At 29.6% G+C, this 16,507-nt stretch overlaps 1 protein-coding gene across 1 annotated transcript; it reads right to left on the bottom strand.

Moving 5' to 3' along the window:
- Window positions 1-9,961: 9,961 nt before the first annotated feature.
- Window positions 9,962-13,031, bottom strand: LOC120280126 (probable WRKY transcription factor 13). Its single transcript, XM_039286866.1, has 3 exons — window positions 12,580-13,031; window positions 12,142-12,438; window positions 9,962-10,394 (listed from the first exon to the last, which is right to left on the bottom strand). Exons 1-3 carry the CDS (start codon window positions 12,657-12,659, stop codon window positions 10,214-10,216), a joined length of 558 nt encoding a protein of 185 aa, XP_039142800.1. The 5' UTR covers window positions 12,660-13,031; the 3' UTR covers window positions 9,962-10,213.
- Between the last annotated feature and the right edge of the window lie 3,476 nt (window positions 13,032-16,507).

Raw genomic sequence — 16,507 nt, 5'->3', positions numbered from 1 at the left:
TATATTAATTGTTTTATCATATAGAATTATAAAACAATTTTTCTTTGGCTAACATGCTATATACATCATGGTCTTTAAGATTAGTATTTTGGTCAATGACGCTCAATAATTGGACCACGCAAATAATTTGTCTTAAAAAATATCAAACAAAAATTATTTGTCCTTTTTTTCAAAAAATATCTAGCCTTTTCCATAAGATATTTTTTAAATATATTTAAATGGTAATTAATAAATTACTGTCTTTTAATTCCATTAAAATACCAATAAGTGATTTGAGTATTTATTTATTTATTTATTAGTTTATTTTGAGAAAATATATAAATTATTAATTTATTAAAAAAATTACAAAAACAAAACAAGTGCACGTAAAAAAACACACAAACACACAACATATATAATATAGCGGAAAAAAAAAACACGTGACTGAGTAATTATTATTTATGAAAAATATAAAATGCACTATCCCTTAGACATTGTTTAGTTTATTAATGTGTTTTGGATGGAGATATAGACTTGAATTTGAAGTTTATTGAACAAACTTTGACTTAATTATAATTACAATTTAATAAATTTTTTATTAATGTTAATTTTATTAATGTTTATACTACCAATCCATGAACATATATTTAAAAATATATATTTTTTGTTAAGTCATATAATTAATGGGTTATTACAAGGATATCAATATATATAAAGTGACCAACTAAATAATCTAGTAAATTTTAAACTAGTTTTTTTTGTTTTATTTCACATTAATTTAAAATATATAAGTATTCAAAATATCCAAACTACTAATTTGTTTAAAAATATAAAATCGATAAAATTCTTCTATAATTGATCATTATATACTAACAAAAAAAATTATGTAAAAAACCAAAATAATCAAAATATTCTCATATATATATATATATATAGGGTCGGTTCTCTGAAAACGTTCGTAGATAATTTATCTACTAACATTCTCTCTCGGTCATTAGATTAAAATCCAATAATTAACATCATTCATCTGGTGAACAGTATTTTTAAAACATTGGTGTAAACAATAATAAGTGGAATAAATAGTAGAACAGTAAAAAAAATGAGATAACCAGTATTTTCATCTCAATCATCTGATCTTCCATCGTAACAGTAATAAAATAAATCTCACCCTTTCTATTCAAATTGGTCATCTTCGGACGCTATGAGCTTGTCCACACTTGGCATGCATACATATATATATATATATATAAGTTTATTTATAAAAATAATAATTTCCCATAAAAAAATATGCAAGAATTATATTATAAATATAAATAAATTAGGTATTAAATCACTATAAAATCACCAGACAAAATAACTTTTTTGTTTTCTTTTTAAAAAAAAAAAAACAAAAATGGAAGGTTGGCTGCTAAAGTGCACCAGCCAATAAGAGAGCAGCAAAGGATCGACGCCGCATCTTCACTCGATCTGGTTCTGGGGGCGACGTGGCGCGTTCTCCTGCGAGGAATATATCTCTCGTCCTCATCACCCACACAATCACATGCGCACATGGGACCCATGTTTACATACCATGCCATGACCCATCCATACATCCATGCGTGGACCCCACTCTCCCTTCATTGCTCGCCACGTGTTCATCTTAGCGTCAACTAGGCTTGAAATGACTTAAACACCCTTGGTTTTTTCATGGTTATTACGAATGAGGGATTTCTTGTCGTGAGTTTTTGTGGTCCCGGGATTTGGACGGCCCTGATCTAATCTCAAACTCTCAAGAGATATATATATATATATTTTATTAATAGTTTTTAGAGATTTTTTTTTTTTTTAAAACGTGTGATTTCCTGGGAAATAGGGTTATATAAATGATGTGATTTCCCATATTTAAAAAAACTCATTAACAGTGTTAACTCTTTCTTATTTGACAGAATGAAATAATTTTTTTTAATTAAACCTTAATATAAAAACTATGATTTCATTTAGTTTTTGTGATTTAATTATTATTTTTTATTTTTTAGTAAAATTTTAGAAAAAATTAATAAAAAGATGGATAAATATATTTTTATACATATGTGTAGTTTTAAATAAAATGACGATTTTACTCACACTAAATACAAAAAAAAAACTTAACATGATTAACTATTTTTTTTTTTAGCCTTTAAAAATGAAAAAAATTCTCCGTGCTCATTTTACAAAACTAGCAAACCACACACACACATATATATATATATAACATATTTTAAAATTTTCAAAATATTACCTAAAATAGAGGTTAATTTTTTTAAAAAAGTTATATAGGGAAAAATCTTTGATTAAATTAAAGAATAAATCCTTTTGACTTTGGGATAAAGTGTATTATTTTAAAGAAGAACCAATGGTGAAGTTGCATATTAACACAAGCGAAGAGTTAGTGGGAAGACAAGGATCAAAGTCAAAATCTTTTTTTATTAAAAAATTTTCAAACTTAGATGAATCATCAAGCATTAAAAATTAATAGATTAATGTAAAATGGTCGGTGACTTCTTTAACAGCAATGGAATATTTTTAATTATTTTAATCTTAGTGCGCCAAAGTTTAGATAGAGACTAATTGCTTGATGACAAAATTAAGTGTCATCAAGAGAACAAGTTCTCTTTCTTTCTTTCTTTTATTTTAATTTAAATCACCAAAGTGAGGTTAATATCAAACAAAAAGATTGAAATTGAACAGAATAGTGATGAAAGTCATAGTTATAAATACTATTTATCTATTTAAATATCATATTCTCAGCTAAAGATATATAAGTTGAATAATTAGTTTTCAATCTATGTACATACTCTATACCCTAGATATATATAATGCTTATCACTTTCATTAAAAAAAAATTAAAAAAATGAAAAACAAATGTAGTTATGTACATATTAAAATTGAAAAACTCTAGATAATTTTACCAAATTCAGATAACTACATCTCAATAGTGTTTGTCACTTTCATAAAAGACAAAAAAATAAAGATAAAAAGAAAAGACTTGTGTAGGTATTAAAGTTGGAAAACTCTAGATAATATTCACCAAATTTGGACAATTGCAACTCATAAGAAATCTATTAGTTTATATATGCAACCATAATTACTAATCAAAACACACACTCTATTTATGAGAACAAACTTTATTCTAGATATTATCTAAAACACTTTTATTTAATTTATAGACAATGATTTTTCATTCAAAGGTCAACTCACAATTGTCAACTCCATTCAATCCTTTTATCCTTGTTAGTGGATATCAATCTTTTGACTTCACTAATCACTAGTAGCCAAGTATATCCAACTTTGACTTGAATAAGACTTTGTATGGGAAGGTTTGAACTTGGAGTATTCTAATTAAAGTAGCTTTGTGATGAGTTTTTTTTTAAAAAAATAAATAAATTTATGAGTAATAATAATTTGATCTTATATAGTCAAATTTGATCATTCCTTTCCCAATATATATATATATATAGTTATTTTACAGGAAGATTTTTTCAACTGATTTTTTTAATTAATAATAAAACTCTTGCTATCTAAATAATTTTATTTGATTAAATTAATTGACTTTTACTTTAAATTCACTTTTCTTTTTGTTCTTTTCAACTTCAGGCATTAAATTCGATATATTGATCTTAATTACTGATATGAATATGTGATTATGTTATGTCTAAAAGATGATATATATATTTGTGTAGATGCAGAAGGAGGGATCAAGAGGGTGCTTGAGAACCCGTTGACTCAAAGGTCAAAGGGGTGCTTGAGAGCCCATTTACTCCAATCAAATATATATATATATATATATTGGAAGCACCTTCTCAATCTTTATTTTATTTCTTTTAAAATAACAAATTTATACAAATTAATATCAATAGTTTAAAAATAATAATATTTGGAACAAAAACAAAATTTTATTATTTGAGTATTTACAAATTAGTTTATAATATAATTTTTTAGAAATTATTGTTTCTCCCCTCCATTTATTACAAATCAGTTTATATAAAATAAAAATTATATTTTTAGAAAATGGTAAAAATTTATTGTTTGACCATGTGGTTTTTATAAGCTAGGATATAACATATAAAATATATTTTTTTTTTAAAATAATATTTATAAAAATCTATTGTTTGGTCCTTTAATTTTTTACATAGTGTTTATATAGACTTTTTTTAAAAAAAAGAAGAAATAGAAGAAAAAAATATTAGAAAAAAAATCAAATAAAAAATATATATGAGGGCTAAAATGAAAAAAAATCTGCGCCACAAATTGTCAAGTGAAAAAAAAATAATAAATTAAATTAAAATCAAAATTAAAAAAAAAGCAGTACGAATATAAAAAGAAATAAAAAAAGAAATGGATAAGATAAGAAGGGATTTTTAAAATTTAAAAAGTGAAGAAGGAAAAAAATCTCTCGGGGGTTGAGGATTTTTGGGGGGATGTTGAGGATTTGTGGAAAAAGAAGAGAAAAAAGTGGAAAAAAACAGGGGAGAAAAAGAAAAGAAGAGAGCAGTGGAACGAGAAAAAAAGAAGAGAAGGAGGAGAGACTGAGAAGGAAGAAAAAAAAGAGTCTGACAATGGTCCTTCGGCTCTATTAGTTCCTCTCCCACTCTATTTTCTCTCCGAATGCTACCACGAGATGAGCCAAAGAAAGTCAAGGATAAGATGAAGTACAATAGCGTGGTGGTGACGATGTATATGGCTTCTGCCGCCGTCACCACCCTGGTAGAACCTAAGAAGCCTCGTTGCTTGTTCTCTTCTCCGATCCCAGATCTCGATCTCAATCCCGAGACAATGAGAAGATCAATGGCGAGAGACAACATTCAATCATAAAAAAAAGATCATCGATGAAGTTCTTCATCAAATTGACTTGTTGGCATTTTGATGTTTCCCTATAAAAAAGAAAGAAAAGATCAATTGCTCCACCACGGCAAGCAAGATGATGTTCAGAACCCTAGCACAAATCTCGAGGGCATGCTTGAGAAACTCGTCGGTGCTTATGACTTGACGAGGTAGATGCTCTTATAGAATTCTATTCAAAAATATTTATACATATACATGTTCTAGTTGCATCCATGCAAAATGCCTAGATTTTAGTTTTACAAAACAAAAATTCTCATAACCCGTACTTCACTGTTCATTCATTCCTATGTGAATATTAGTCATGGTGGGACATGCACTGTGGATTGCTTTGTGAACCATGCATTCCTTGCTTAAATGAGTAATGAGTTATATACCATAGTAGCATGTCTTTATGTATTACTTGCCAGTATGCTTTCGTAATCAAAACCTCCATCTCATGTCTTGACATTTAGATTTGGCTAATATTTCGATGTAATTAGAGACAGAATGTTATTCGTTCGATATTTGGATTCTTTGTTAAAAAAAAAGGGGAAAAAAAGAGAGAAGGGGCTCTGTTATAAAATTCGGCAAAAATTTTGTAGAAAGTTGGGCTTTTATGCAAAATCAATGGAAAAAATGATGAAATAATTAAGGACATATATGCAAAAAATGTGAAAATGTGTGAAAATACGAAAGCTCGAGGGTTTAACTGCAAAAAAATAATAAATATGAAAAAATATGAAAATATGAAAGTTTGGGGGTTTATTTGCAAAAATTTGATAAAATGTGAAAAAGAAGAAAAAGTTAGAGGATCTAAATGCAAAGAGAAAAAAGAAAAAGAAGAAAAAGATTTTTTTAAGCGAAGATGAGGGGTATTTTTGGTAATTTCACAAGACCCCCTTAAAGCTTCTACGTGATGTCTAATGCATGTCGACTGCTCTCTTTTAGAGGACCTCTTCATTGCCTCTTAACGATCACTGAGCGGATGAGCTATGAAGATCCTTTTTAAAACTCTCTTTGAGTCTCTTGGAGCCGGTTTGAGGCCATTGACTCTCTTTGAGTGATAACAAATCTCTTTGAGCTGATGGACCCTGTTTGAGGCCATTAACTCTCTTTCGAGTGACAAAAAATTCTAAAAATCCTTAAAAACTCTTTTTCGGTGATGGACCATGTTTGATGCCATTGACTCTCTTAGGAGTGATGAAAAATTTCAAAAAAACCCTTAAAACTTTTTTTTGAGCTGATGGACCCTGTTTGAGGCCATTAACTCTCTTTCGAGTGACGAAAAATTTCAAAAAAACCCTTAAAACTTTTTTTTGAGCTGATGGACCCTGTTTGAGGCCATTGACTCTCTTAGGAGTGATGAAAAATTCCAAAAAAACCTTAAAACTCTTTTTGAGCTGATGGACCCTGTTTGAGGCCATTGACTCTCTTAGGAGTGATGAAAAATTCCAAAAAAACCTTAAAACTCCTTTTTGAGTGATGGACCACTGTTTGAGGGTCATTGACTCTCTTAGGAGTGATGAAAAAAATTCAAAAAAACCTTAAAAACTCTTTTTGAGTCGATGGACCCTGTTTGAGGCCATTGACTCTCTTAGGAGTGATGAAAAAAATTCCAAAAAAACCCTTAAAACTCTTTTTGAGCTGATGGACCCTGTTTGAGGCCATTGGCTCTCTTACGAGTGATGAAAAATTCCAAAAAACCTTTTAAACTCTTTTTGAGTTGATGGACCCTCTTTGAGGCCATTGACTCTCTTAGAAGTGATGAAAAATTTCAAAAAAACCCTTAAAACTCTTTTTGAGCTGATGGACCCTGTTTGAGGCCATTGCCTCTCTTAGGAGTGATGAAAAAAATTCCGAAACCCTTAAAACTCTCTTTGAGCGCATGGACCCTGTTTGAGGCCATTGACTCTCTTAGGAGTGATGAAGAAATTTCAAGACCTTTAAAAGCAAAGCATTCTAAAAAAAAAAAAAAAATCAAATTAAAATCAAGGCATTAAAAAAATGATGAATCAACAGATGAGCTCAACAACCTCAAGATTACAGTGTTGAAGAGTTCATAAGTTGCAAAAAGTTTCACAAGCCTGAAGGCCGAAGCTTATGAAAAGTCAAATGAAGTTCCAAATCAAATCAAAAAATTCAAATTCAACAAATGAACCCAACAACCTCAAGGATGAAGAGTTGAAGAGTTCACAAGTTACAAAAAGCCTCACAAGCCTGAAGGCCGAAGCTTGTAAAAAAAATCAAATCAAGTTCCAAATCAAATTCAAGATGCAAATTGAAAAGTCCAAGTTCCAAGTTTCAAACAAGTCAACCAATGAGCTCAACAACTTCAAAGTTAAAGTGTTGAAGAGTTCACAAGTTATAAAAAACTTCACAAGCGTGACAACCGAAACTCATGAAAAGTCAAACCAAGTTTGTGATTCATCAATGCAGAGAATCTACAACTTGAAATTCAAATCAAATACAAGATTCAAGTTCAAATGCCCAAAAATGCAAGTTTCAAAGCTCAAGATACAAATTTCAAACAAGTCGACAAATGAGCTCAACAATCTCAAAATTAAAATGTTGAAGAGTTCACAAGCTGCAAAAGGCTTTACAAGCATGATAGCCGAAGCTCACGAAAAGTCAAACCAAGTTTGTGATTCATCAACATAGGGAATCCACAGCTTGAAATCCAAGTCAAAATCTAAGATGCAAAATCAAAGATCCAAATTTCAAACAAATCAACAAATGAGCTCAGCAACCTCAAAGTTAAAGTGTTGAAGAGTTCATAAGTTGCAAAGCCTCACAAGCCCCGAAGGCGAAGCTTATAAAAAAATCAAATCAAGTTCCAAATCAAATCCAAGATGCAAGCTCAATGCCCAAGTTTCAAGTTTCAAATAAATCAACAAATGAGCTCAACAACCTCAAGGATAAAGCGTTGGAGAGTTCACAAGTTGCAAAAAGTTTCACAAGCCTGAAGGCCGAAGCTTATGAAGAATCAAATCAAGTTCCAAATCAAGTCCAAGACACAAATTCAAATATCCAAGACACAACTTCACCAGTTTTTAAGGCATGTTCAAGATGCATATTTCGACCGTTGACGAAGACCAAAAGTCAACAAAAGTCAAAACACGATTTTCGGTGAAATAGTCGGAATGAGATAAAAGGCTACAATTATTATTGTGTCAAGATGATTAAATTTCTAACTTCTTATATTTTCAATGAAGTCTATGAATTCATGAATAAAATTTATTTGTCAGAATCTGTTTCTTTCTTCACACTTATTTTCTTAATCGGAGGTTCCTGTGACAATGTCCAGGGTAATTGACATTAGGGGCTTGCCCCTAATGGAAGTCATGAACCCACAATCCCTTGAAGTCTACAAAATATTAAAATTTGATTTGTGATCCATGCTTTTTATCCGGTCAATCCCAATTAAAGGCCGGGTGGAAAGAAAGGAGCCCACACATAGTCTTACATAAAAAATATTAATGATTATATCCCTATACCTTCTTCTATTTTTTTTTAATTAGATCGGGCAAATAATAATGAATATGTCGTTAATCTGACTATAGTATTTTTGATTTTTTTTAAAAAATTTCTCAAACTTATTTTTATTTTTTTGAGCTAGTACCCTATTATTTTTTTCTTCTAATTCCGCCACTGTATATGTGCACTAATATGTAGATGATTACACTGAGTAAAACAATTAAAAAAAATATAATGACAATAATATTTACATGAAAGCAATAAAGATAATCCAGTAACAAATAATACAAATCTTATCTACATCAAATAGTGAAAATTAAATATATATATATATATTTCCTTAACCTTGACTGTCATTACCGTAAGGTCATCCAAGTATTTTGCATAAGAATAAATAAGAACACTCTTATGCCTTAAATTTTTTTTTTTCAAATGATCATTTAAACTGAACCTTTTGCAGTGCCAAAAAAAAGTTACAAAAAAAACCCCTCATTTTATTTTGTTTAAGCACTCAAGATATTAATTAAACCAACTTAATACAATCATACAACCCTCACCACAAAAATTCTGAAAGATTAGAAAAAAAAAAATTTAAAAATACATTTTCTATGTTTCGAATTAAATCAAATTAAAAACGGAATGAAAATCTGTTTTTAATTTAGAAATAGAAATAAGATCAGTTTTTATTTAGAAACAACATAGTATTTGTTTCTAATCCAATTTTATTAAAAACATATTACAAACATAGTAGAAACATGAATTTACGATTACATTCTATACAAATATTATTTAAATTCTATTTCTAATCCAATACTACTATTAGAAAAGGATTTTAAATGGGATTTATAAAATTTATTTTATTAAAATATTATAAAACATTCATTTTTAATCTTTTTATTATTGAAAATCCATTTCTATTAGGCCTAATAGTCAGTTAAACATTGAAAAAAAACACTGAAAATCTATCTAAAACAATCATTTTGGTGTTCAAGCTGCATATTATGTAAATAATCAAGGAGCATTTTAATTTTAATTCTATCTAAAACACACTTCAATAATTTTCACATTATGATGCATAATTAATTATCATGCAAAACAGGTTCCATCTAATTAACTAAAGAAACATGTCATTTCATTCATATATATGGTGCATGAACCATGCATTAATTAATTAAACACAATTCTAAACAATTTTAACCACACTTCTCAAATAATTAATGAACAAATATTAATCCCAAAATTAATCAAGTTAATCATTAAAACATCACCATGAATATATATATATATATATATATAAGTACTCCCAAACTGAGAGGGAATTAACATCAACAAGATAACAAATAATTATGCATCATAATTACTCTCTTTTTTAAACCCATGATGAAGTAGCAGCAGCAAACATATAGAGAAATTAAGAAAACAACAAGAGAATAACAAAACAAGATATATCACATTAATGCCTCTTTTCTTTGAAGAAGAAGAAGAAGAAGAAGAAGAAGAAGAAGAAAGATGATCATGGGAGAGGAACAAAACAAGATAGTATTAATGCATCTAGCTAATTATAATTAATCTCTTTAATTAAATAAGGAGGAGGAGGAGGAGGAGGAAAAAGCAGCAAACATATATAGAGAAAGAAGATCACAAGAGGAAAACAAAACAAGATCTCACATTAATGCATCTTAATTACTCTCTTTAATTAAAGTTTAAACCCAAAATGAAAGTATATATTACATACATACAAATGACACACACATATATGAAGTAGTCTAGATCCATGAAGTGATCACACAGATGTAATTAAAGTTTACAAACCCAATAAAAAGAAACAAGAAAAAGAAGAATTCAAACAAAGAAATATATAGTTAAGTAGTAGTAAACAACTAATTGAAGATCTATATATATATATATATATATATTATGACTACCATAAGAAGCTTGGGTGGTGATGAGATGATGGAGTATGTGAGTCATGATCTTCATCATGTGATGGGGAATGTGCATGTCTCCCTTCATAAGTTGTTATGACCATGCGTGGGTCCTCTGCCAACCTCTCTACTCTCTTCTTAACCCTGCAGTTATCCTGTGTACATCTGTAGTAACTCCTGCATCCATCCATCCATCCATGCATGCATGTCAAATTAATTTCATCCACTTTTTCCTTTCTTTTACTATTACTATTATTGTTTATAAAAGTAGATAAACCATATATATTCATCAGCAGAAAATAATGAGACAACATTAAAAGCATAAATAGAAAATTGCATGTATATATAATATTTGTACTCTTCTATTTACTATTTATTATCAATATCACTTCCTCTTTCTTTCTTTCTTTCTTTCTTTCTTTCTTTCATTCCTCTCCTTTCTGTAGCTTTGTCTCTATCTTTCTACTCCCTCTTCACTTTCTCTCTTGCATGAAAGAGAGGTAGATTGCCCCTCCCTTTTCTTTTGATCTCTTTTAGGTAAGAGAGATAAATATATATAAGAGAGTACAAAGAAAGAGAAGAAAGCAAAGGAGAAGAAATGAGGAATTAATTCTAGTCTTTTTCTTTTTTTCAATTTAACTAGTCTTAATTAAGGTTAAATATATACTAACTATTCTGATATACTCCCTCTTAAATCTCAATGCATATATATAATAACTTCTGTAAATGAAGCAACATGTAGTCTTTGAAATGATTACATTTTATTATAAAGTTTAGCTTAAAACTCCTCTTGATCACATGATCTTGATGCACTTAATTACTGTACATGCTTAGCAAGATCTCTGAAAGAGGAATATATGTATATATCAATCTGTCTATCTATCTATCTGTGTCTCCCTCATATCAATCATGGACTGATAGCCATCATAGTCACAAAGGAATATGAACTTATGGGCCCTCAAAGAGGCACACACTTTTTCATCAGGTATGATGAAAAAGTTAGCCAACATGTTCATTCTCAAATGACTGTTGTTGGGCCAGCAGGTTGAATGATTACAATTCAGGCAAGTGTGGTGATTCATACAGTGCTTTTAAGTTGCATGTCTTCTGACCAACCTGCCTAGCATCCTCCTCTTCCTCAACAATAGTACTGCTAATTCATTAATCATTATTCCATTTTAAGCTAATTAAGTTTCTATATATTCACTTGGTTAATATATATTTGTGTTATACATTGTGCATATATATGATGATGTTTTGATTTAAGTTAATGAAAAAGAGATGTGTTTCTTGTGTTTTTATAGTTCACCATTTGTTCATTAGTGTTAAGATCTCATTAGTACTATCATGCTTCAATTATCCAAACAAAATACTAACATATGTTAACTAATGCACTGGTTATTTTTCAAGTTAAGAGATTAAGATACACTATGAAGAGAAAATACATGCATGATTGCTGAAATAATTGAACTATAATCTCATACATTTATTAACCATTTGATTTACTAAACTCATCTCTCTCTCTCTCTCTCTCTCTCTCTCATATGAATCTATCTTTATATGTAAATGATTGTCTACATTTATAAGCTATAGACTTAGGATTCTCAAGTGTCTCTCAAAGTTCCACAATAAATGTTCTTCTCAGGTCTCACTGACTCTTTCTACAAAATCACATGCAACAGCAACTGTGCATTCTCTCTTATCTATCAAAACAACTCATTTATACACACACATATATACACACACACAAGCTATATGCATGTTTAACTGATAAAACAATGGCCAAACTAAAAATCAAGATCTCATGTAAATCAAGCACACCATAACAAATCCTACTTACCATGCAAAAAACCATCATCAAAGAAGATGAAAAAGAAGAAGAAGAAGAAGGAAGAGAAATAATTAATGCATTATATATATGTACCTTGGATGTTGGGTGTTTTTGACAACTTTTTGGCCATATTTTCTCCATTTATAGCCATCATCAAGGACATCAATCTCACTCATAGTTTTGAAGCAAAACCTTGGTTCTCTCACCTTTCTCCTTGCCTTCACCTTCTTCATCCTTAAGGAAGCCACTGACAATCCATTCCCACCACTACTATTTATCATCTTCTGATTCTGCTGCCTTTCCACACTTAATGTTGTTGTTGCTGTTGCTGTTGCTGTTGCTGTTGTGGTTGTTCTCTTCCCACTCATCCCCCCTTCCTCTCCCCATGTCCTATAAAAAAACCAATCAATAAATCAGATCATATATACATAACCAACTGTCCATGAAAAATACATCTTTTGATCTATATATGTGTGTGTGTGTGTGTGTGTGATGATAATAATAATTAAGAAAGCATGCAAGGAATTGAACCTGGGAATATTATTGCTTGAAAGAGGAGGACAAGGATCATGTCTTGGATTCAAAGGAAGATAACTAGAAGTGGAAGTCATGGGAAGGGATTCCCTGAGATGATGAGAAGGAGGAGGAGGAGGAGGAGGAAGAGGAGATTGAAGGAGATAAGGAGGAAGGAGGGTCAAGTGATGATGAAGAAGAGGAGGAGGAGGAGGAGGAGGAGGGGAGGAGGTGGTGATGATGGTGAAGGTTGATGAGAGATGAAAGGCATTGGAGAAGTTGGCATGTTCCTTTGATCAAGCTCCACCAACCTTTGGTTCAGCATAAGACTAGCACTGGAAGGGAACATCATCTATCTATCTCTTCTTGTCTTTCACTCACCACTCTCTCTTTTTTTCTCTCTTTCTCTTTCTCTTTCTACCTCTCATACTTATCTTATTATATATGGCAAATGGGAATTGTAGTGAAAGGTGATGAGGAGTGACATTGTTTGCCATTTCTTAGGCAATGTATATATATAAATGTATAAAATGATGAATATAAATTTATAAAATTTTTTAATAAAGTGGATAAACGATAGATAATTCATTAAAAGATAAATATCATATATAAAACCAGATGATCAGTGAAACTTGGAGCAAAGAAAAAACAACATATCCGCTGGTGGTGAAAAGATTAGTATACAAAATGAGAAAAAAATCGAATGAATAAAAAACAAATAACATGTAAAAAAAAAAAAAGTAATTTTATAAATTTAATTTTTTTTTCTTGATAAATTAGACAAGCCACTATTTATATTGTTCACTAAACAAAAAAGTGATTTGAACTCCCGACCTCTTGTATAGGACTCTCGTAACTTACCATTGGAGTATGCCAAAATTAGCTAAAATCTAATTGAATATTATATATAGTTTTTTTTATATAAATTGGTGACAATAATTTTTTTATTTTTATTGTATTGTGTTTGAGAGGTTTCGAACTCGAGACCTCTCAAACACAAAAAAGTTAAAAAACTACTATGCTCTGTCTTGATTCCTAAAGTAGCATAGTTTTTCCTTTGAGCCAACTCATGCTATAGAATTAAAATTTAGTGAAAGAATTTAATTGATATATAAATTTTTTATGAAATACATAAACTATATTTTCAGTAAAACAAAAAGTAAAAAAATCATAGAAACAAGGCTATAGATGGATAGGACTCTTATTTGTGGTGGATTCCATGTTATTGTGTGTAAATGTGTAATCATTTAAAATTTAGATAAGAATTCTACATTATTTGATGTAAAATTGTTTAGTTCATCTCTTGAAAAAAAAAAGAAGTAAATATTAAACAAGCATTAACAGTAGTATAAACAAGTGAGAATTTACATACTTGCATGTTTTTCTTTTAACAAAAAGAAAAAAAAAGAAGTTAACCAAGAGTTAAGTTAATTAATAAAACCAGTAAAGAGAAGACGCTAATGATTGCAATTGGCATACTTTTTGACCCCCACTTTGATGAAACTATATATATATATATATATATTATATTATATAAAAGGAGTTGTTCATAATATTAAACAGTAGTAAAGTTCACATTCCCTAGACAAGGAAAAAGTAATAAAAAAGCCAGATTTTTGCAGTTCCACTTTGTTTTACAAATACTGCCAACTTTACCAGCACCACTATCAAAAACCTTGGATTTGGGGGACCCCCTTTCCCTTAATTTTTCTTTTACCTACACAAGTAACACAACACATATATATAGCCTCCCCTCTATAACCTACATCAACCATTTTTTCACACACACACACATATATATATATATATATCAAATAAGGAAAATTACCTAATTTATAGCTGCACAAATAAAAAGAAAAAATCCAAATTATATTATGATACACTCTTGATACCTATCTTAATTGTCCATGAAAATTGATTTACTTTCATGTACATGTATATGTACACACAGCCATGAAGGCAACAACATGTATGATTTGAATATATATTTTTGTCTGAATTCAAACATAAAATTATTTTTATTAAAAATGATTGAAATCATGTGTGTGTGTTTTTAAATATGGATAAGTTGCTGAATTTTTTGAGTTAAGAGAAAAATAAAATATAATTTGTATACACCATTTGAGTTTAGCATTGTCCGTGATAATAGTTTCATTCTTTTTTTCCTCCACATTAAATAAAACACACTCATCACTAAATATTGTTGGAGTTTTCCAAATTTGGAAGCCACTACAGAGTGGATTATTTTACTGTATCATTTTATCATTCAGTGATTTTTCTTTCCCCACTTGTTAGGATTCATACATATTCTATTATTATAAGAGTTAATATGTCAATGAACTCTAAAATTGTTATATATGGGTAGACTCTCTATGCTTATCATTTGATCTCAATGTGGTATACCATGAGAGCATTATTTTTGTGTGACCCGGTCCTCTGTAACTTTCATCACTCTTTTATGTTGTATTTCATGCAGTACGCTCATTATTTATGTATCTTTGAAGACTTTTCCAACTTTATAAGTCCCCCTAATACACTTCTTAAGTTTTAAATTGTTTAATACTTCATCCCCTAAACTTGGAAATAATCATGCATAACATAAGGTAATTTGTTTGAATCTTAGCCGGCCAACATGAACAATATAATAACATTATTGTTCGGGGAATGATTCAAACTTTGTTTATTCCCCTTACACTTTTGTATCATATCATTAAACTAACCAATTTTGGAGTATTGACTGAAATTTAGTTTTTTAAAATAGAAAAACAAGTTGGTCGGAGGACGATCATCGCCCTCTCTTTTTATAGTGATTGGCCCTTTTTGTTTTGCTTTGTTTCACTCTGCTTGTGAGTGTTCGAGTTACCCACTTGGTGATTTTTTTGTAGAAGTGTAGTGCTTTCAGAAATTTGTGCAGTTCTCAGTGTTCACTTTTTAATTGAAGTAGTTTATCCACCATTTACACAAAAAAATAAAAATAAAAAAAATAAAAAATAGTTTTTACAAACAAATACTATATTGCACTTATTAATTAATGATACCTTTAATTTAAAATCTTTTTTTAAAATAATAATACCCATGCAAATGACAACAAAATCTTAACCATCAATTACTTTTAAAAAAATTGATGGTGAATATATATATATATATATATATAAGTAGAGAGTAGCTAACTAGAGAAGGGGGCAAAGAATATATTGGAAATATTTATAGGGTCCTTTTTGCAAGAGTAATGATGGTGAATCTCCTCGGTCGGTGATCAAGAATATATAGTTCGTATCATGCACATACTCTCTCACACCATACCATTATCATTGTTCCATGCCCTCCTTTTAAAACTCCATAAACACTTCTTTTTTTTAATATATATATATATAATTATTTATTTATTTATTATTTTTGCACTTAAATAATTTTGTTTTTTTGTGATTGTTTGGGATTGGAGGTACTGAATTGCAAATTTCAAAGCAGGATAGACACGAGCTCCAACTCGTGCGTGCATGAAGATCGCACGTGTTTGCTCCCGTGGATTCACGTGCATGGCTTTTGTGCGTTGCGGGGTGAGATCTTGGAAATTGAATTTTTAGTACTATTTATTCATCTCTTTTATTTATATTTGACCAAATAATATACATATATATATATATATATATATATATTTTTTTGGGTTAAATAAATAAAGTTGATTTATATTAATCATAGAGGTTAGGAGGACAAAAACTTTAGGGCTCATATACAATGTGGTACCATTTATTTTCATCATGATAAAGTAAAGAATAAAGATTTGGTGATTGTCGAGATCCGGCTTTTTTTTAGGTACTAAATTATGACATGAGAATACGATATAAAGTTGAATTGGTTTTGGTATATTATATTATTGTCTTGACTTGTTTAAAATATAAATATAGACTATATAGTCATATGTTGTATTTGAATTAATTCTCTTTAA

This window comes from Dioscorea cayenensis, chromosome 17 (genome assembly GCF_009730915.1).
Source record: "Dioscorea cayenensis subsp. rotundata cultivar TDr96_F1 chromosome 17, TDr96_F1_v2_PseudoChromosome.rev07_lg8_w22 25.fasta, whole genome shotgun sequence".
Classification (NCBI taxonomy): domain Eukaryota; kingdom Viridiplantae; phylum Streptophyta; class Magnoliopsida; order Dioscoreales; family Dioscoreaceae; genus Dioscorea; species Dioscorea cayenensis.
Note: the sequence above shows the minus strand (reverse complement) of the source record. Positions and strands in the feature narration are given on the sequence as shown.